The sequence below is a fragment of the Leptonotus elevatus genome, chromosome 17 (assembly GCF_054856555.1).
Source record: "Leptonotus elevatus isolate MCC_2025b chromosome 17, RoL_Lele_1.0, whole genome shotgun sequence".
Lineage (NCBI taxonomy): Eukaryota > Metazoa > Chordata > Actinopteri > Syngnathiformes > Syngnathidae > Leptonotus > Leptonotus elevatus.
In genome coordinates this window covers 9811679-9834355 of record NC_141255.1, presented here as the reverse complement: position 1 = coordinate 9834355, position 22677 = coordinate 9811679, and the positions used below count along the sequence as shown (strand labels likewise).

The 22677-nt window shown below is 43.5% G+C and overlaps 1 protein-coding gene across 3 annotated transcripts in view; it reads right to left on the bottom strand.

Moving 5' to 3' along the window:
• Positions 1-113: 113 nt before the first annotated feature.
• adamtsl3 (ADAMTS-like 3) overlaps positions 114-22677 on the bottom strand; it is a 44993-nt gene continuing 22429 nt past the window's right edge. The window contains exons 3-26 of one of the 3 annotated variants that reach the window (XM_086058215.1): positions 17758-17885; positions 14683-14728; positions 13850-14086; positions 13609-13735; positions 13446-13520; positions 12623-12780; positions 12345-12456; positions 12022-12160; positions 11901-11951; positions 11615-11819; positions 10781-10928; positions 10630-10714; positions 8091-8428; positions 7886-8018; positions 6878-7088; positions 6615-6794; positions 5214-5367; positions 4293-5139; positions 4084-4211; positions 2216-2294; positions 1942-2149; positions 1758-1867; positions 1479-1681; positions 114-1199 (exon numbers count right to left, since the gene is read on the bottom strand). In XM_086058215.1, the coding sequence (XP_085914341.1) occupies positions 1087-1199; positions 1479-1681; positions 1758-1867; positions 1942-2149; positions 2216-2294; positions 4084-4211; positions 4293-5139; positions 5214-5367; positions 6615-6794; positions 6878-7088; positions 7886-8018; positions 8091-8428; positions 10630-10714; positions 10781-10928; positions 11615-11819; positions 11901-11951; positions 12022-12160; positions 12345-12456; positions 12623-12780; positions 13446-13520; positions 13609-13735; positions 13850-14086; positions 14683-14728; positions 17758-17885 (4215 nt within the window). In that variant the 3' untranslated portion in view covers positions 114-1086. Of the gene's footprint in view, positions 1200-1478; positions 1682-1757; positions 1868-1941; positions 2295-4083; positions 4212-4292; positions 5140-5213; positions 5368-6614; positions 6795-6877; positions 7089-7885; positions 8019-8090; positions 8429-10629; positions 10715-10780; positions 10929-11614; positions 11820-11900; positions 11952-12021; positions 12161-12344; positions 12457-12622; positions 12781-13445; positions 13521-13608; positions 13736-13849; positions 14087-14682; positions 14729-17757; positions 17886-22677 lie in introns of all 3 variants that reach the window. The other 2 variants (XM_086058216.1, XM_086058214.1) reach the window with 2 other exon arrangements.

Sequence of the window (22677 nt, the reverse complement as noted above, 5' to 3'; positions counted from 1 at the left end):
GTATGCGCCACACTAGTAGCGTTGACAAAAAAGGAAAAAAGCAGGAAACTAAAATAAAATTATGTCCACTACACAAAAAACAACGGGAACAATCTTATGAGGGAAAGGCAACATTTTATAAAAGGAATGTGCTTAATTTTATTTTATTAACAAAATAACAGGCGTGACAGATCAAAGTCACCAGCAGAGGGCGGCCTTGTCACCTACATCAAATCCAATCATCACTAGCCGACTTCAACACAAACTCAATCATTTTATTTACAAAACTATACACACAGACACGCATTGAAATAAATAAGACAAAATACAGATACACACAATTGAAGCATATACTTGATATGTTTGACGGTTTCTTCTCATAAAATCAAACAAACGCAACTCAATAAAATGCCAAGTATCTTGAACGTGTTGCACTCGAAGCCAAAAGTGCCCATTTGGTGAATAAATAATGAATGAAAAATCTATAATAGAAAGAAAATAATTCAAGGAAGAAAACTAAACAATAATCATGCTTCAATATTGCTGTTTTTCAGCATTGTGCTGGCTTGTCACCTGGGAGTCAAAAGAAGGAATTCAAAATTGATTAACAGGCGACAACATAATGGGTACGTAACGACTCAATGTGCAAAAGCATTTTTAAAAAAGTGGTTAAAAGAGACATCTAGACAAATACATTTAAAAAAATAAAAATAAAAATCACCAAGCAAAATATAAATGTAATATTAAAAATCAAAAAGTCATGTTTTTAACAAAGACTTTAGTTGAGTTCCGAGTGCAAAATATGTTTTTTTTCCCCCTCCTGTTCCCTCCCGTCCCATCGTGTGTTTGCTTCAGTCATGAGTGCAACATTCAGTTCAAACTCCCACCCTATTCAATCTGTCAATTAAAAGCTCAGATTGGAGTTTGTTTTTTGGCCTACCCAAAATGCTTTGGAAAATGTGTTTTGAAACCTTTCCAGTGGTTATCACATCACATCACATCTGAAAACGTCCATCGTGTGATATGTCCCTCCATTCAGTCAATGCCTGCAGCGTCACAGGGAGAAGAAGCAGGAGGTCCTCGATGGCATCCGACGTTCCCCTTCCATCAGGTGTCGAGGCACGAGTGACAGCAGCGAGTCTTAAATTGCGGCAGCGTGCACAGCTCCAACTGCCGCACCTTTTCGCAGTACCTGGTGCTGTCGTGACACTCTCCGGCGGCTACGGTCATGAAAGCATCAGTGACTGTCATATCTACAACACTTACCGTAAAAAAGTTCACAGCATCTACTATTAAACATTTTCATGTCATGGATTCAATTTCTGTAATCTCAAATTTTGGTTCATTCCCAAATTACCCAAACTTTTTTTGTTGTTATGTACATTTGTTCTTTGAAAATGTTATGACATGATGACATGTTACATTTTCAGACATTAAACAATGCTTATTTCAGACTGTCACGTCTCGGATATTTGCACCGTCAAATTCGAATGGCTCACCTCTGCCGCAGGACACCGTATTGCAGCGCTGCCAGCTGGCGGGACGAGGCCTCCGTGCGCAGCTTCCGCTGGCTCGCTGCGTGCACACCACCCGCCGCGATTGGAAGCCGTGTCGGCCGCAGGTGGCGGTGCACTGCGTCCACGGTCCTACTCGCCACCGCGGGGCGCAGGCGTCCGCCGAGCAGTTTCTCGTGGAGCTCAGCCTTGGAAGGGGAACGCATCGGAGTCATAAAACGATATCTAATGGGGGGCACGTTTCATTGGATCGGTGATTGTTACCGTCGGAGTCCACTGCACATCCTGGAGTTGACTTTAGTGCCATTTGTGTCCTGGCAGAAAACACTGCGGTGTTGTGCGGCCAAACTTGAACCCACACATTGACCACTGCACTAAAACATTCCAAAAATACAAAAGGTTGTCCGAAAGTGTTGTAATGATGATTTGCTACCACGAGTGGGCATACCAATCCCCAGGCGCTCGTAGCCCAAGTGGCGCAGGGCAGAATGTTACAAATCCTGGTGTCAGACGGTCTCCGCCCTCCACCGAGGCAGCGATGTTGCTCCACTTCCGTCGAGCCGCCCTCGGGACCCTCCACGCAGCGCACTCGTCTGGTCTGGGAGCCGCCACCGCAGCTGGCTGAGCACGGCGCCCAAGGATCCGCGCGCCAACTACTTGAAGAGAGTGTCATGTGTCTCTGATTTGAAAATGGACGATAACGCTGTATTACAGCTGCCAACCTGATGCTGCTGTTGCTCCCATCAAGGCAAAAGGGGCCATTGGCTCCAACAGCTTGGACACAGTTTCTTCCTCTGTTTCCTGAAAGCACAGTGGACGGAGAAAAAAACAAAATAGCTTGTCCCTTGACATCCCCCTTATCCTTTGGAACTCGGAGCGCAGCTGCTTATCTTCTTTGAAGCTTCCCCCCTGAGCCATCTAATTGTTGTCGTATGGGTGAGAAAAGTGCCAGAACGCGAGGAAAGCGGCGGCACCGTCGCTTTGATTGGAATCCAGAGAGGTTGCAAGTGGTCACGCTTTGAGGGGAGGTGGGACAGTGCGGCTCTGACGGGACTTGTGCTGATGGCACGCACCACACATTCCCCACCACTGACTCAGCCAGGCCAGCCACTGCTTCACAACCCAGTGAAAAAAACATTCGCGCTGGCTCTGTTCAACTGTGCGACTTCTCAGAAACTCCCAAGTTTGAACCGGAAAAGTATAGTCGTATCTCGAGCACCTTAAGAAGTACATTATTGTCCCTTTACGGAGGCTTGTCCCTGGTTGGACCAGCATTAATAAGAAACTTGAAACATTTATGTACAATGTAGCAACTGTTAGCCTGGAGTCTAAAAAGCAAAACAAAGGATCTTTTACTTGCTGTTTTAAAATACTAGTGATCTGCTCCTCACCAAGCTTATTTTAGTTCATGAAAACTAACGAAAAAACTAAAATTAAAAAAACTATTTCATTCACAAAATAAAATAAAAACGAAAATGCTTTTTAACTCATTCACTGCCATTGACAGCAATGGACGTCAAAATTTAATTAGAACTATTTTTATTTAACATCTTTCCATTTTTGTTAACAACAGTATGAAAGCCTAGAATTTATTTTTGTACATTTAGAACAGATATACAATTTGTGATTAATCATGAGTTAACTATTAAAGTCAGGCAATTAATTACGATTACAAATTTTAATCACCTGATGCCCCTAATTTTTAATAATCTTTTCTTTAAAATCGTTTTTTTTTTTAAATAATCTTTTTTTCCCTTTTTTTAAAGAAAAGATTATTAAAAATTAGGGGTGTCAGGCGATTACATTTTCCAATCGTAATTAATCGCATGACTGCACTAGTTAACTCACGATTAATCACAAATTTTATATCTGTTCTAATACAATAAAAACAATTCTAGGTATTCATACTCTTGTTAACAAAAGTGGGAACATTTTTAAACTAATAGAAATAGTTCCAATGAATTTTTGACGTCCATAGCCGTCGATGGTAGTGAATGAGTTAAAAAAAACTAAACTAAAAACTAACTGAAACTACATTTTATGTCTATAATTATTAGCTAAAATGTCCCTCGTTTTAGTCTTTGGTAATTAATTTAATACATGAGCCTTTAGGGCTGATTTTAAATGTGATTTTAAGTATTTTTATTTGGATATTAATCGGAATAAAGACGTTTGAAAGTGTGTCACACAGAAGTGATGTCATCTAGCAGCAGCCAATAGAAAAACACCTTCAGATGACATCACTCCTATATAGGCGACAAGTTTTCCTACGTGACTTTCGACTCCAATGGCTCGGCTCGCCTGCTTCTTCATTTAACTCATCTTAAATGCAACGCTAGGTAAGAAATGTGTTACTTTTTTCATTTTGTCATGGTGTTTATTATAAATATTGCGCGCAAGTAATATACATTTAAAATAATCGAAAACTAATACTCAAACTAAAACTGAACTAAAATGAAGAATAAAAACTAACAGAACCAACCTGAAAATTAATTAAAACTAACTAAATAAAATCAAATAAAAAACTCAAAACGAAATAAAAACTAACTAAAATGAAAACTCCAAAACTAGAATAACCCTGACTCCTCACCTGCAATCTGCAACCAAGATGAGCGCGATGAGGACCCGAGTCGGTTCCTGGCAGTGCAGGTGTACAGACCCTCATCTGCTCGGCTCGGAGAACGGATCCTCAGTGAGCCACCGGGCAACATGTCTATTCTGCCAGTGCAAAGACATGATGTACACTCGGTTAAATCTTAAGATCACCTGCAGTTTTGTTCACGAGTCATCTGGTCATACCTGCTATCATAGCGCAACTGTTTCCCATTTTTGGTCCAGGTTAGGGATGGTTCTGGGTAACCAAGAGACTCACACTTGATTTCCAAACTGACATAGGGCTTCCGCAGCAAAACCGGCACCCCAACATTAACGCTCACATCCGAGGACGACACTTTCCCGCGGCTCTGGATGATCACTGGGCTTCTGTACCTGGTTGAGTGGCTTTTCGTGTTTGGTTTACGAAGAAGGGGCCCTTGCATGGAGGGTGCATCCATTTCTGGATAGTGAACAGATGATTCATTGCTCTCATAGCGGGATACGGACAGCTCGCTGAGTAGCTGATCAATCACTTGCTCGCCTTGTTTTCCTCCGAGGCTGTCGAGCTCATCCAATCTCTGACTATCAAGAATGACAATATTGGGGATGTCTTCTGACGTGGTCTTGTTTTTTTCAACTTTGAGCTGGAGCAAACGCTCAACGATGGATTCGGAGACAGAGAGCTCCTGTGCCTTTGTTGTCTCTGGTGTGTGCAACTTCTGCTTGGCGTCAATGACCTCTAGAACTAAATATTCCTTGTCTTGCCCTGCGATGCATGTGTACGTCCCGGCGTCAGACGCGCCAACCTGCTGGATCTTCACTAACCCCAGAGGTGTCACAGACAGGTGTGGGCGACTCACCAGAGGCTTCCCTTCTTTCAACCACTGGATATTTGCCTTACGGATGTGGCGGGTTGGACAGCGGAGGACCACAGTAGTCCAGGGGAGCAGATAGGCAGTGCCACCAACCACCAAATTGACCTTTTTGCTCTTCCTCCACTGAATATACACATTCCTCTGAGCCAGGATAGTAGGATCCGGTTTCAGTGAATCTGTGACGAAAGAAGCACTGATTCGGTTATTCTCTTCACAATCTTCCACTTAAAGCGTAAAGATGTTCTCTTACTCTTGCAGAGCCTCAGAGAGCATGGTCGGATCTTGGTGGGTCGCGCCAGAGAGGAGCAATTGTTTGGATCGACGGTGTGATATTGTCCGTCCTCTCCTTGTTTCCTGCAGACTGCCTCAAGTCTTTGCATACCATTTCCACAAGTCACTGAACACTACACATGGACAACACACAAAAAGCAAAGTTCACTAGGAGATTGCCATATCTTTAGGGAGATTGCCATATCCTATGAGGGTCGTTATCTCATTCACTGCCATTGACGGCTATGGACGCCATTTTTAACTCTTTTCCTGCCGTCTACGTCAATTAACTCATTCACTGCCATTGACGGCTATAGACGTCAAAAATTTATTTTAACTATTTTTATTTAACATTTTTTTCCACTTTTGTTAACAAGAGTATGAAAACCTATATATTTTTTATTGTACATTTAAAATAGGTATAAAATGTATGATTAATCGTGAGTTAACTAGTGAAGCCATGCAACTAATTACAATTAAAAATTTTAATCGCCTGACGCCCCTAATTTTACTACTAACAATAATATATATATATTTTTTTTATCGCATCAGACGGTTACCTTTTTTAATTGTAATTAATTGCATGACTTCAATAGTTAACTCACGATTAATCACAAATTTTATATCTGTTCTAAATGCACAATATTTTTTTCTCTCTACTCAAAAGTGGAAAATATGTTAAACTACTAGAAACAGTTAAAAAAAAATTTTTTACGCCTTTAGCCGTCAATGGCATTTAATGAGTTAGCGTTAACGGAAATCCCAACGACGTTGTTTTTTGTTTTCCTACAATGGGCAGCGCTAAGTCTTGGGCAGCTATGGTTTCATGAATGAGCTGAAAAAAATAAAATAAAACACCCACTAACTATGGCCAGCAGATGCCAGCATCGTATCTCTTTTCAATAGGATTCCGTGGATCAAAGTAATCGAAATGACGTGACAATATGGCGGATCTCAGGAAATACAACGTTGTCAAGGATGTTATGAATGATCAAAGCGTTTCACATTAAACCAAATTCACAGAGCGTCACTAAACGAAAAATATTAGTGTCAAAGTCATTGTTGTGCAGAAAATGTATCTTTTCACAAAAAGCTTGTTTTCTTCTTATTTTTCCCATTATAGCGTGGTGTCCCTCAAATTACCTATTTTTAAATGGTGATTACTAAAGAATGGAATAAGGTAGAATGCTACTTTTTTTCCTAATGAGGAAATGGAATCCAAACTTTCATGTTTATGTAGTCAGAGCACACGATATGATGAGTGCAAATGCTCAAAATCACCTGGCACCCTCGGGGTTGTCTTTTTGGATAACGTTTTGCAGGAAAACAGTTAATGGGCTAGCAGTGAATGAGTTAATGTGATTGACTGGACCGAGCCTACCTGGGACCAGCTTGTGACCCACAGAGGCGGGCACCGCTGCTCTGTGTTACACCGCCTCTGGTTAACTGGTATCTTGGAGGGACAAAATGACTCGGGCAGCTCCAGGTTGCTGCCATCTGCCAAACGCTGTTTGCATTGAACCCGTCTCCTCTCAACTCCGTCTCCACAACGACTGGGGCACTAAATCAACAACAACAACAAAAGGCGTGACATCATTTTCTTATTCAGGATCACATTCAGGAGTTATTTATTCGTCTTTTTACCTGCCCCCATTCCTGCGTCTCCCACATGGGAGGGCAGTCAAAGCGGTTGCAGGCCTGGATGGGGTTTGGTTTTGGGTCGTGGCACTTTTCATTTGGCAAAACCTCAGTTTTGTTGCTGCCCACAGCCGGCCAGCGAGTGCATGCTACGGTGCGGGACATCAGGCCAACCCCACATGAAGCAGAGCACTGGCTCCACTCTCCCGCTTCCCACCTGTAAATATCATTATTATTTATCACAACAGCAAGCCATGGTGTGCCGTTCGCCTTGCTGTAAAGTTCCACTCTGATTAACGTATGCTTTTTACAACCTGGAAAGTGCGATTACCCACTTCTGATTTTTCTCACCCACACACTGTGAGTCTGATGAACTAAACCATCTCCCACTTCATGAATCGAGTTTACTTTAAACATTTTCATTTCCAAATGATTCATATTTACTCCAAAGCCCTGAAGAGAATGAGGAATGTAGCGTGTTTCAGGCATTCAGTCTTAAAACTATGGCTGTTTCTCCTCACGGGGAATACTATCCAAAGAGTGCAGCTTAATGTGGGAGCGTGAGGAGGCCTCAGGGAGAGAGCGGAAGGCCAAAGGAAACACGTTCAATACAGCGTTTGTTGTGCCTGAAAACAAGACTCAAGGCCTGGAAAAACAGGCTTCCAGCCTCCGCGTTTGCTGACGAGCGGGAGCAGTAGAGCGTGACACCACGGAAAGCGTTAAATCCAAATGTGCGCCATCAGTGGTCCGCAGTCATTCAAATTCAATTGTTATTTCCTGTTCTCCAGCAATCCGTCTCCACCTGATTTACTGAAATAATGTCACGGCTATACGACGGGATCGTGTTCATTTAATAGTGTGATGTGTTTTCTCACAGTCAAGTGGTTGCAGGTGCGAGGCGAACGGACGGACAAGAGCACTCGGAAATTGACGTCGACAACAATCACCGCTTATTTTACGAAAACCCAAAACATCCATTGAAAATTCTGAGAACCATTACATTGAATCTTTTACCTGGGGGGACAAGGTTGCATTTTGCAGTCCATGAGAAGCGGCGGGGGCCTGCGGGTGCTCACACACAAACTCTGGTTTGCTGACGCCTCCCTGGTTTGTTTGTTCAGGCAGATGATCACAGCCTCCTGCACACCTGAGATTCAAACACAAGTGAGGTTGATAGAGCCGTACATATCAGGCCATTGTCACTGGAAAAGTTCCCTACCTCCTCCGCAACTCTTGGAACACTCTGTGAACCCGTCATACTCCCATTCATGCCGCTCCTCTCTAAGGAGGGTCTCTTCCTCCTCCTCCTCCTCCTCCTCCTCCTCCTCCTCCTCCTCCTCCTCCTCCTCCACATCCTCTTCATTGTCGCCTTCCGGGTATTGGCAGGGAGTTTGGTAGCATTGTTGACTCGTTGCAGGTTTGATGCCCTTGCACTCATCATCGGGAAGGTCGGCGACAGTCTGAGAGAAGGAGAGCAACACCCGGCACTTGACTGTGCGACGCTGAGTCCCGGCACCACATGTTCTGCTGCAAGGCTGCCAAGCACCCGGGATGAAGCTGGGAATGGGATACATGCATCATATATATGCCCTTATATCCATAATCACTAAAACCTAAGAGCTCGCCAAGGAGTAGAATATATATATATTTTTTACTTTGATTAATTAAAACCCAATCTCAAGTCCCATTGAATTAGGATGACAGGTGTTGAATTGCATTTCACCAAAGTCTAGTTTCATGGTTCCATATTTTCATAGAACCGGCATAGTTTTTCTTGTTTGGAGAGCACTTGACATCCAGAATTCCACAATTACAGTTCGACATGGTCTGATGAATTGATTTAAGATATTAAATCCACCTTAAGTATTGGCAAAAAAACACTTTTTTTTAGGGGTTAATCAAACAGCTGTGATGCATTAGGATGGTCCATCCACGGATAAACCATCCTTCCTGGTTCAAAAAGAACGGATCAGGAAGAGGAAACACTTGTAGCTCATCGTGTCCATCAAGGTTGGGGTGAGAGGTCCTTTCAACAGCTCGAGGGAAACTCTTTAGATGAAATTCTGCTCACTTATTTTTTTTTTCCCAGACACATGCTTCATGTAAATCCAACTTCCTGAGGAATGTGCATAAAGTGTCAGCTTGTATTAAGGAAGTCAACCCAAAAAACATATTTATAATAATATGTTATTTGCAGCCCCATGAGTCTAAACATGGCATTCTGATTAATATTGCATTTGTGAATATTTATGAATAAAGCAGCAAAATGCACTTGTTTTTATCCATCTCAGTGGGCGGCCATTTTGCTACTTGCTGTCAACTGAAAATGACATCACAGTTGCTTAGGGCTCAGGTAATGACCAATCACGGCTCAGCTTGTGAACATCACATGACCAAAGTCAGAAAACCTGAGTCCTGAGCAACTGTGATGTCATTTTCAGTCGACAGCAAGTGGCAAAATGGCGGCCCTCTGAGATGGATAAAAACAGATGGATTATGCTGCTTAATTCATATTCTACGAACACATTATTATTCAGAATGCCGAGTTCAGACTAGTGGGGGTGCATACAACATCTTATGTAAAGAAAAAATTGCGTTGGCTTCCCTTCGAACAGATCAAGGAATGGATTTTTGGTTGAAGGTTTTCAAGGTTGTCTGCGATGACTAAATGATGTTTCTCTGGTAAAATGAGCTGCTGTTTATTAACAGAATGTTTGCCTTGGTTGAATCATCTTCCCACAAGACCTCAATTGCAGTCATGCTAGCTACTTCACAAGGCCACGAAGTGTTTCGCGTTAACAAATAAAAGACGTCCACAAAAAGATGTTTGTGAGTTATCGTGATGTCTTCCATGAGCAGATGTTTGCAATATCCGCCAAAGCCCCTTCCTAATCTCATCAATTACATTTCCGACAGTGGAAATATTTCATTGAGTGGTGTTTTTTTTTGTTTTTTTGTTGATCCAATACAGGACTAGCCTTTGTAATTTTGTCCCATATGGTTGGCAGATACCGTATTAGTGTTGGCTTGTGAATGAGCCTATATTACACGCATGTTTGTAGGGTGAAAGACGCACTTCTTTGTCCTCCATCGCAGCGTTCTCACTACAGCGATGAGTCAAAGTCGCAGATGTTTCAAACTGGCAAACATGCTCGCTAATGCAAGTCATGCAACGCGCCGGGCCGCGCTCCAAATGTCTTTGGAGACAGCCTTTATTAGTCAATCGATATGCAAGACAAAAACATCTGCAACATCTGCGGGTGTGCTGAAGCAAGCCTGTGACAAAGGAGGCGGACTTGCCCCAAAAGTTTTTTCCCCCCCCTTCTTTCTTTCAACTTCCCCTTTGTTACCTTACGTGACCCCATCCATCACATTTACGAGCGAGATCTGACAACACAGGTGTTCAGCAGAGGAAAAGAAGCGTGAAACATCTAACTTGGGACAAGGCGAACAATGAACACAACACACACGCAAATCCCTCTTGGGCTCAACCCAATATAGTTCAACTGTAAATTGAGTTTATCCACGCTGCTCATTCATGCTGATATATCACACGTATGACATATTTGAAGCCCAGCGCCAAACAGCGCATGCGGTGTTTTGACAGGTGTGGACAACAGGTGCATATTCGAAACTGCCGCTGGCTCTTGACCCCACTGCAACCACAATACCATCGAGGTTTGGGAGACCGTCAACACCGAACCCTGTTTCGCAATAAGGGCTTCGCCGTAATGTGAACTGTCAGGGCAGTAACTCACTTTGGCTCCTCAGTCACGGCGATCTCCTCGCCCAGCTCGATGGCCTGCTTATGCCACAGTGGCTTGGCCTCCACAGGGAGCGTATCTGAAGCAGGGAAGAAAAAGTCAGGTGTATTTTCGAACTGTTTTCCTTGTACGACTCCAAACCCACCAATGGTCTTGTAGCAGGGTACAGTCACCAGGCACTCCTCCTTGATGTGGGGCTTGGTGGTGGGGTTGCATCCTCCTGCATGGAGCCCCCTGTGATCAATGCATAGCACCACCCTGTAGCTCAGACCCTGACCGCATGTCACGGTGCACTGAAATCAGATGGGGGGGGGGGGGGGGGGGCAGTTAATACCTTCTGCCATGCATATATTCAGAGATAAATCTGTGTTAGTTGGCAAGCTATCATCCTTTTCTGACTGATTAAATGTCTTGGCCTTTGACTCAAGGGGTGGGGGGGAGATGGTCCAAAATCCCCCACTGCTGTATGAACAAGCGTGAACTTTGTGTGTCTTCTGCCAAAGCAAGCATTTAAACGGCAAGTTCCGGGAAGAATGTGCAAGGTAAACGGCATCCAAGTTTTTTTTCTCTGTGTGTTTGTATGCCTGCCATAGAAGATTTAAGATGAATTCATGAAGCCTGATGCAACAAAGGGTGACAATTTAACCCACTGGTTTGAAATCAGAAAAATGTGTATTCAAAAGGTATTAATTGTACATGAAAAGTTACCAAATTCATTCTGGACAAAATATTAACTTTTTGCTCCTGAAAATGGCTCAATGAATCAAGTATCCCTTTAAAGTCACAAAACATTCACCAAAATTTTCGGAATGAACATAAACTGCACTGTAAACTTTACACTTTTACAACTGTTAAATGTTTCAGCAGGACAAACACACAGCCTTTGGGTTGGAGACGACTACTCTACCACCTGAGCCACACCGCCCCGAATTGTGTGGCGAGCGTGATTGTTACATTAGCAAAAATGCACTGAACTTACAGGCGACCACTCCTGGGCCATCCAGCTGGGGCAGTCAAAGGTGTTGCAGGGCTGCAAGACGGCCATTTTGGGGGCGTAAAGGCACTTCCATTCGTCCGTGGCAGTGACGGTCCCCTGCATGTCTTCCTCAACGCAGGAAACAGAGCGACTCTGGATGCCCCCGTTGCAGGAAGTGGAGCATGCCGTCCAAGGGCTGCTCTCCCACCTTACAAGACAACAAGGTCAATAGGTTGAAAAGTGTAAGCATGTACTGTATCTCCTAGCTCAAGAAGTCAGAATGACAAACCGAGGAAGGGGGTGGTAGAGGTCATACGGCATGATCTGCTTGTACCCGTCACTAAAAGACAAAAGATAACCATTCAAGATTTTATCTTGTGTCTTCAAAAAAAACAATCAGGCTTTGTAACCTGGCCAGGCAGGGCTCCATGTTGCACTCCTGCAGTTTGGGTTTGGGCTTGCTGTTCTCTGGGTAATAATGGCAGTACTGGTCCACCACCACACGACCACTACGCAGGTCAAAGCACTCTGCGGAAGTCAGCTGGTACCCTGGCACAAGGAAATCAGGCTTTTATAGACATTTGACCATTATATCACACATACTACACATCCTAAACCTTTCGGGATCCTTTATATAGTACTGTATATCCAATCACCTTTCTGCCACCCGGATGCATCAACCTATATATTTTTGTTTACAAACAGGTTTATAGCTAGTATCTCTCTCACTTACCGCCGCCACATGTGACAGAGCAAGGGAAGAAGTCAGTTTCCCTCCAGCGGTGGACGATGGGCTGGTAGAATATGTATTGGATAACGCTGTCCGGCCCACCTGCAAACTGGACCTGCCAGAAGAACATTCATGAGGTTCCATACATGACAGTTACAGGTTACATAAGTACAATTCTACTGTAACTGCCAAAACCACTCGGATAATACAGGGTAAGACTTTTGAACAGTACTGTTGATACCTCCAGATTTGAAGCACGTGAAACGACTCTTAGTGCTTACCTGGATGGTGAAATCAGCCCCGAGTGGCCCGGGAATTCGCAGGACCTCCTTATCGGCCAGTTTCTGGTAATCCAAAGTGGTGTTTTCCAGTTGGTATTGCCCTGATTTATCCAAGGTACGTCTGTCTTTCACCCCTTGCAGAGTCTTACTCTCCACATCTAAAAAAGCGAAAGCCATATGTGCACACACATGGAGGGGAAATAACTCTTCGACTCGTACTACAATTGTCACAGTTTTGGATTCCGCTGACATTTTGCATCCTTGGCAAGTGCCCGCTCTTGACGAGCCAACCATGACCACACTTTAAACAAACGGACAGGAAATGTGCTTGAAGGTTTGGAGACAAAGTGGCTCCCTTTGACATGCCACAGCTAAGCTCTTACAGGGTTTGACCTCACTTCAACCCTGACCTAAGATGGCCATGTGGATTTCCAACAAGGATATCATGGGCAACGAAAACATTGGGGAGCACAGGATTGAGCGGTACCCAACAACAGTAAACATCTGTGCACACATGGTTCTAATTCGTATGCCAAAAGGAGAATGAAAAAGCTCTCCATTGAGAAAAAGGGCTTGGGCAAGCTAAGTTGAAATGAAAACATACAGTAGGTTAAACGTGTAATTAGCAACTGATTCAATTTGTCTGTTGATGACATTTGTTGATGGACGCAACTGCTGGGTCCAAAGGCTCTATATTTGGCAATGGGTGAACATGCATTTAAGGATATACTGTAGAGTCAAGAAATGCATTCAACGCTATCGAGTACAAGTACAGTATCGTCTGATTTGGATGGAAGAGCATCCTGGACCTACCAGGACTTACACAAGTGATCCGGGCCTTTTAGGATAAGACGCACATGCCGACTCTTGAAGGGGATGACCACAACGGTATCCTCCGCTTGAAAAAGAGAGGAGGGGAAAAAGACAAGATATATTTTAGTAATGTATTTTAACCCATGCAATGACAATCTTGGCATCGGATATACTTTTTCCTGAGGCATGCTGGGATTTGTAGTGCCCTCGCACCAGCCTGCACGAGGACCCGTCGCCACTGCAGACACCGCAATTGTCCTCTTTGGCCGCGCTTCCCAACTCATGATCACAGCCGACAATCTAGAACGCATGTAAAGACGTGATGGGACATTGTGATTTCCTAGGAATGTTTTAAATAATTATATAAAACAGCATTTGAAGAAGAAGATGCATGTGTAAAAAATCTCTGTCCACCTGGCACACGCCACTGATGCACATGTCTAAGGACTCGGTGTAGCAGCGTGTTCCATCTAGGACCTTGGGCGCCAACTCTACCACCAGCCCGGAACCCTTGGCTTTGCACTTAAGGGCGCACGGATTGTCCGGGTCGTTGTACACGGGAAGCCACTCGTGGTACTGATCCTGGTAGCGGACGTCAGCGTGGGCTGAACACTGCTGATCCCGGAAGTCTCCAGCATCCACGGGGCAGTCCTGGGCATAGGATGATGTCAAAGTGAAATGGCATGATGCGTTCCATCAAGTAGAATAGCTTGCTGTTACAGTGAACTCCTGCATATTAGCAGTTCAATATTCATATTTGGGGTGCGGGGTGATCTTGTATAGGTTTATAATTCATTGATAGTGTTTTCATGCTCAATACTGAGCAACAGCATTGTCCAAGAAACATGTAAAACAATGACCAACAGAGGGCGACAGGACAGAAAGGCCTATGGATACTCGCTTTGCAGTGCCTCTAAATCTTAGATAAGGAAAGATGCTAGGAAGGTGGAGGAAAAAAGACAAAGCTTGAGCAATGCTCCCAAACAGGAACATAGTAGGAGCATGGAAAAAAAGATCTCACATATACAGATATTACAACCAATTAAACATGTCAGAAGTGAAAGTAAAAATGTGTATTTGCATTTCTTCTCTCCAAATACTGCTAGCTTGCATAATCTACTTTGCCGTTATAATTTGATTTGAGCTATTCACAGCAAGTGCTTGGCCTCTATCCCCCCTAAAAGCAAGAGTTCACTGCAGCAAATCCCGCAGTTGGAATCTCCACTCTATGAAGATGCTGAACTTACCACATTACTGCATGTGCGATATTTGATATTCTGCCCTTCGCAGGTCCTAGAGGAAGGAGAGAAAAAAGAGCACTTGTGTGAACTGGCTTTGGGTGGTGTTGAATGATGAGGCGAACCACAATACACAACAGTCATGTGCACCCAAAGGCGGCGGTTAGCTCGACATTTGCTCAACACTTTTCGCATGTGGCGAGCCGCAAGCGTGCGAGGTTCTGCGGCGAGCTCGCAAAGACATAATAGCGGCCGTACAATGTGACCATGCACGAAGCACAACACTGTAGTCACTATAGTCAAAGGAGATTTATCACACTTTCAAATCTGCTGACCTCCAATGAAATGAAGATGTTGAAATGAGGACAAAAATCACCATTTATTCATGTTTTCATAGATACGTGCCAAGATAAATCTCAAATAACTCCAAACGCATGGGGGTAGACAACCACAATGTATCTGTCAATCGGCATCCAGTTGTTTTTTGATACTAGACTGTTGCGATTTTATCACTACTGATCAGCCTCAAAAGCATCCTAAATTGATTGTAAATAGTAGAGTGAAGTCAACCCTCCCACCTGGTCAAACACATTGGAACAGTTTGGGACGTCGGTACGACAATCACCAGTGTCTACGCTCCAATTATCAAGCCAACTTAGAATTTTGCGGTGCTTTGATGATGCTGACTGATGATAAAACATTGATGGCGACTACGATGGGCCAATTATCCGCGGAAACCAATCAAAGGCAATTCTGTTTATTTTGGAAAACCTTTAGAAGAAATCCAGAGTGGAACCAGAATTAGACACAACACGGCAGGGTTGTGGAGTGACAGATGACTGAGAGGCTTCGATGATTCTTACAGAGGGAGGGGATAGAGCGCACATGGCGCAGCAACAACGTTAGTCAAATCCAGACTCGTTCTTCTGCCAAGCCGGAGAGACGGGGAACAAATCAGTCCGAGATGAGCAACACACGTTTTCCTTTCCTGACAAATTTCAAGGTCAAAGTAGAATTCAATACGGTGTCAAGAGTTTTGGGGTGAAATATGAGAAAAGTAGAAAAGCTACAGAAGGGCCAACAGCATCATCTTCAATAACGTTGATTCTACAGTTGGGCTTTGACTTACACGAGCCTCAGCCTATGATTTTTTTTTTTCAAGTTACAAATTGTCAACTGGTGAATTGTATCATGTGACATGGGGAAAAAAGTTAACCCATAAAATCAAGGCGACCAGATTATCAAAGTTAAAGGGACAGCAATGTGAAAAATCAACTTTTTGGAGCTTTTAGCCATGTTAAAATGCTAATTCCTCACCAAAAACATCACCAACATGAATCCACCCCGCACCGCCTCTGCGGACTAAACGCACGCCCAGTGGAAAAAGTAGCCTTTATCAGTAAACATTCTGTCCAAATGAATCCAAAGCAATCAATTATCCTTCACATTTGCCAAAGTGCAATGAAATCATAATTGGCCGTCTTAAAATCCTTCTGGCTGATATTTGTGTGAACTACAAGTCAAACTTTTACCAGGTGTTTTACTTCCGCATTAGAAAACTAACCAGCAAAACACCTAATATTTCATTAAAAAATTACATCGCCATGGTGTCAAAGGTAAGATTTAATCATTATATGCCTATAGTTAACTGTGGAAGGGCTTAAAATACCGTAGTGTAATCTCTTTAAAAAACAGGACATTACAATTTCGCTGAAAATCAAATATTTTTATATATTTATAACAAATTTAATCGCTAGTCAATCTGCTTATGTTATTGCTTTAGCTGCTGCTGAATGCTACATTCGCTGACCGTTCAACAGCTTTAAATAAGTTAATGCACTCACCATTATCCAACCTTTTGGTTTCGCGTGGTAACATTGGAAATATTCCGCCGAAAAAACTCTATATTCCCCATGATTCTTAGAAATAGAAGGATGAAGTAGTTCTAGTTCCAGTATGACAAAAATACGCAAGCTAGCGATTTAACATGGCCGAAACAATTGTCTTTCTGAAAAAACAAAAAACTAAACAATGGACGCCGGGATGGGACCTGTGTAAAAAATAGCACTGGCAAAATCCGCTGGCACAGAAAAGGCTCAAATCCGGGACTGTCCTGGTTAAACTGAGATTTTTGGTCACCCAACATAAGATATCAAAAAGGACTACAAAAAAACAACAACAAATGTACCAGAAATGTTCTACTCCTTTCCATCAATAAGACAGACACACTTGTTTATGTCAAGCAGACGACACAACCGGCAAATTATTGAGACACTGCATCCGGCAGACACAATCGCAAGCCTCATTTCCAAGTAATACTGTTCGGCATGAAAGGATCCCAAAGTGTGATACCGGGTGTGGTAGTAAGATGTGATGGAGCGAACTAAGCTGGCCTGACACAATGTTCCACTTGCTAATCGAGTAAGCGGTCCAGTTGGCTACGTTTGGTGGTTTGGGTGGGTGATACATTATGTAAAGTAGCGCAATGCAATGAAGTCATTCTGGTTACTAGAAAACGTGTCCTTTAGCCCGATATTCCTGTACTTTTGCCTCAAATCTTTAGGTAAAGACCACGTCCTTGGATTTGACTTTGGTGTAGTCATCCATTTCAGTGCCTATTGTCTGGAATGAACTCAAGCCCGTTCCTTTGGATGTCTGGACAGTTTTAGTGGTTGTTGACCGATGACATAACAGCATTTCGGGAACTCCCGTTGCAGACTATGGGAGGTTGACTCACACCATTAGGGCAATTGTTTGGGTTTATTTGGCGGAACGATTGGGAGCAGCAACGAGAGGCCGAACAGATTGAATTTTAAAGACAGAATATGTCAGTTTAATAGAAAGCAGCCCGACTGCAGGCAACAAGTTTCTCTTTTAAAAAGTCAAAATGACTCTGGATAGTGTTTGAATGCACGCTTACAAATTGTTCACAAGATGTTTCCATTTATCTAAAGGTCAATGAGGTATTTCATTTTCTAAATATGGCTTGTGTGATCCAAGCCTCTCTGAGTTCAGGCTAGTGCTAAACGTTTGCCATTTGTGCCGACTAAAAATAGCGCAGTGCTTTTTGTTTGGAAGACTTACTTGGAACTGAGGCATCGTCTCAGGGAATATGACGCTCCTCCTCCGCAGGTACGGGAACATTCGCTCCACGAGCCCCAGGCATCCCACAGAGTGTCTCGGTCCTCTTCCGAACGGGCTGTCCGTGAGCTCTGCGCATTGAGAGATGGGAACATGAGATCAAATAGATGGAGCGTCATGGTTTGAGTTCTCAAAGCTTGACACACACTCGTCCTCTCAATTGCATGGCGCTGTATTTGGCAGCAGGGCTCGGAATATTGCCGCGGCATCCAAAGTCAATATTATGAGAAGATGATTTTTTGTGACTCAGAGGACAACATGCATCTCAGATGGCAAGTGACAGCCAAAAAAACTAAGATCCTCCCGACACATCCATCCATCAAGACCCCCTGTCTCTTCCAGTCCTGCACAGGAAGCGTGGCAGTGGGGGGATGGAGATGGAGATTTATTCCAAATTGATTTGATGGGACAGATTCATCAAGCAGTAAAACTAATTGTTTATTTTGAAAAGGCTGGCATGGTCATGTGATACGCATCACCTCCGTCTGACTGTGTGCGTGTTATGTTTCTTTCTTTTGGCTTGACAATGCCGTAGGCAGTCGACGCCACAGGGTGAGAAGCAAGGCTGGCTAAGCTGGCATGCTTCAAAAAGATGCCGCTCCCAATAAAAGACAGGCCAGAGACCCTGTGTTGCCTCTTTTTCACTGGAAAAAAACACTCTGGGAAATGGAACTAACGCTGGGACAAATCATCCACCTCCCATGGTAGTCGGAATGTGGCTGAAAAGACTCGGGGTGCAAACACATTCAATCAAATAATCTGCCATTCACTGGTGGATTTAAGGCTGTGAAAAGAAAATTGATGTGAAGGAGAAAAAAAAGCCCATCATATCATTTCACGCAATAACCTAAACACAAAGACGGCTTTTTGATGTTGGTGGACCATCAAAGCATGTTTGCAGAAATACTTTACTTCTCAGATCCATGCAGTCATACACTGCAGGCTTAAAAAATCAGCAGCAATAGGAGGGGGGGGGGGGGGGGGGGGTCATTTGCATTCGAATTATTTTCCTGCAAGCCCCTGAAGCCGGACTAAAACAGACCTCAAGACTTCAACTCAGTGATCACCAAAAGGTCGTCGTTTTATCACAAGCCACTAGTGTCAGCCAAAAAGAAAAATGTGATGATCATAGAGCATGAAAATGGAAGTAATTGTGACATCCATTCATCCCAGTTTGGCTGCTCAGTCGATATAATTTTTTATTTTTTTGCAATTTGCCTTCTTTTCACATTTATGTGACAATTAGGAATGTTGTAGTGATTTTTGTCTTGGCCCATCAGGGTTCGCCTCAACCAGTCACTCGCATGATTTCTTTTGCAAAGCTTTTATTCCAGATTTGGATCCTATGGCGAAAAAAAATGTATTCACAATTCAGAAGCCTACCCAAGTCCACCTTGGCCCATTTTCTTCTCAAGAAAGCAGTTATGGAAAATGATCAAATTTTCATTGCGACACAAAAAGATCCTGCAGAACCAAAGTTCATTTTATTCAAAGTTTGCATGGACTGTTGTAAATGGCTGGCAGTGCGTAGAAGATGGCAGTCGCTAACACACAGCCAACAGAGACTGCAGCCAAAGCGATGGCGCTCCTTTTGACTTTGCAAACGGGCCAACTCTTCCAATGTTTGGATCCACAATAAATAAACAGACTTTGTCGGGCCGTCTCTTAATTCTCCTCCTTTTGAAAAGCAATCAGTGAATTTTGCAGTCAACTGGCGAGCCAAGTGAGCTGGAGTCCGAAAAAGGCTGGTGGAGAGAGGAGAGGACAAGAGGGATGAAGATGGAGGAGGAGGAGGACGACGGCGTTTTGGCTGGCGGCTCTGCTATTGTTCTCCGTGAAAGCGGGATAATACAAGCTCCTGCCGGGATTTGGGGCTAATAATCAAACGGCTCGCATGTCCACTTGGCGGCTATCTAATCCGTCTCATCCGTCCTGCTCGCCTTTGGAGCGCATTCAGGACAGACTCTGCTTCGTTTGCATTGTCAATGAGAAAAACAGAAAGGTGGCCTCTTCTCCCGTGTACTCAATCAAGCAGAAAAGAGGAAATGAGCAAGAGCGCTGATGCTCACTGACGGACGGATTCAATGCAAGTCACCTGTCAGCACAGCACGTAAGGACATTTTCCTGGACAAGGGAAGAGAAACCCGACTCATACACCTCTATTGAAAACACACACTGGATGGCCTTGTCAGGTTGGCAAGACATTTGATAGCCACACATCTGCTCAATCCCTTGTCTTGTGCATCACTGCATCCTAACCAAAGGGGTTCCAGGGGGAGGGGGGGTATTTGACCTTAAGGGAAGGAAGGGACACTTTGTAGCTTCTGCAGTAAGGCTGAAAAAAACTCCAGGCGTGCTTACATGCTGCACAGTAAACAACATCATGTGACATTTAGGGTTGCAATCACAAATATGGTAATGAAGAAATGAGAAAAAATGGAAACAAGACAAGCAGAAAACAGATATTACAGTACCATGATAAGAATAGCCATCAGCAGCAGGTGGCAAGCTGGTGAACCCTCCATGTCTTCATGAAGCCGTTTTTGCTCCTCTTTGGGTCAATCTATGCGTCTGGTCCGCCAGTAGTCTTCTCTCTGCGCCTGTGCTCCTTCGTAGTAACTTGGATTCAGGGGAGGGTATGGAAGAATGGAGGGAGGGAGGAGTGTGTATTTGTACGTGCAATGTGAGGAGGGGGGTAGTCCTCAAGTCTGGCACAGGAGCCAATCAATAAATGGGCTTCAGTCAAGCATGCTCATTCAAACAAGGAGTTGGAAGGCAGCTGCAAGTTCACACGTTTGCGTGTATTAGGATGTCCAATTGACTGACTTCATTCTTCTGAATGCTCAAATGTCAATCTCCTCTTTGCTCGTTTGAATGTCCCAAAAAAAATACATTCTCTGAAGCCCGTGACTGCCAGTGAGCGTCATGTAGATCATGTGGCAGTTTGTTCACAAAAGCCATCAGGAGTGACTTTGCTCTTCATCCTTTATGAGCAACTTCAACAAAGCCTTTCATAACATCTGGCACTTTCGGCTCAGCGGATATGGAGGTGGGGAATAGGCCAGGTGGAGGGACAGTTCTGCAGGAAAAACAAGCCGGTAGATGGACAGCTGTTGGTGCAGAGGAATTGGATCATAGCCCTCACAGAATTTCCAGTTTTGCAATGGTATGAAACAACAACAACAAAGAAATAATGGAGTCTCGAAATCTAGTGCCAGCCTGTGATCAAATCAACTCTTCCAATCAAGTTGCACCCAATGTGTTGCACTTGAGCAAATGGCTTTAATTAAAACATGACAACCACACCGCAAATGGACATCCACTTGACCTCACTGCGGCACCGCCAAGGAGAGGAGCCTTTTCCACAAGAATTGCGCCCCCTTAATCCATAACCCCGATGTTTGCTTTCAGAAGAAATCCTTCTCATATTTGCAAGTGTGAAAGTACAGAAAATAAACCACGGCATTTTTCTTGACAACTACTGCTGCCAGAGAAGGAAATGAATGTGTTTGATTGACAAGCCACTGGAAGCCGTCATCGACCACAACATTGCTTGAGGTGTCTTGACTTCAAACAACTCGTGAGGATGAATAATGTATATCGCTATCTCACACAAGACTTTCTAAAATAGACTGCATGGAGAAAAATCCCTTTGTACACCAATATTGCAACACATGACCTACAAATAAAAGATTGAAAAGTATTTGGGTCATACATGGGCCGACGAAAAAAAAAGAGATTTCGTGGTTACCACGGCAACCCCAGATCACCTGCTTCAGTGGTTAGCCAATATTGTTCGAATCAAGTGTGTGTGGGGAGTGCATTAATATCATTCTTTGTGCTTCAGGCATGATTTACATCAAAGTTATTGTTAAAACAGTTTTCTGGGCTCCTGCCTTAAAATATTTTACCAGGATAGATTTTTTTTAACGACTTGCAGCTGAATAGCGACCACATTTCTCAATGCTTGCCCAAAGCCGATGATCGGAATAGAGATGTAATTCCCCAGAGCCGGTCCAAGTTAAGACAGATGGAAGGTGAGTGGCAAAACTGCAGTTTTATATAGTTCTTTGAAGTACTTCTCATAAAATAGTTAAAAATTATGTATTTTTTTTTTTTGCTTTGAAGTTCCATCACAGTTTCTAGCTACCATGCCTATATTTGATGGTTAGCCTAAAGCAAACAGATGACTGGGTTATCCTTACTACATGTTATTTCTCTATACTAAATCTCAATAAAATTGGGCTGAAGCTTTGTGGTTAAAAACCAAGATGGTAACTTAAGGGCTATTTTTTTTCCATTTTTGACACTGATAAATGTTGCGACGTTTTTGGTAAAAAAATACTTTGAAAGTGAACAGAAGCGGCTCCATCTGTGACGGCTCACATTCAACACACATTCTGCCCTTTTTATCCCTCTGCAAACTCTTTCCCATTACTAATTTGTTTTGGTTTCCTGATGCACTTCATACTACATAAATACGTCATTGCAAGAATTTTATTTGGGGCTAGGCTTGATGGGCAATGGGTTTCTACCTTGAATATATTTAAGTAGATAAATACTGGACTCCAAAGTAATCTTTTGTACAAAGGATCAGAAGGTGCAGGTACGTTCCATAATTGAGTATCTGGTATGAGGTTACAGACGAAGTGACTGCATCCAGAGGACTAAACCATCAACACGAAACAGATCCACAACCATGCAACTGTGAGCACCGAGACACCTGGTTTGCCTCAGCAGCTCATTATACCTGATGAGAGTGCGGAGCATTCACACTCCGAGTGAGTCAAAGCTGTTATTACCACCAAAAGAGACGTCTGATCTGCTGCAAGGCTTTACATAGAGCCACGGTTTCGGTTTTCA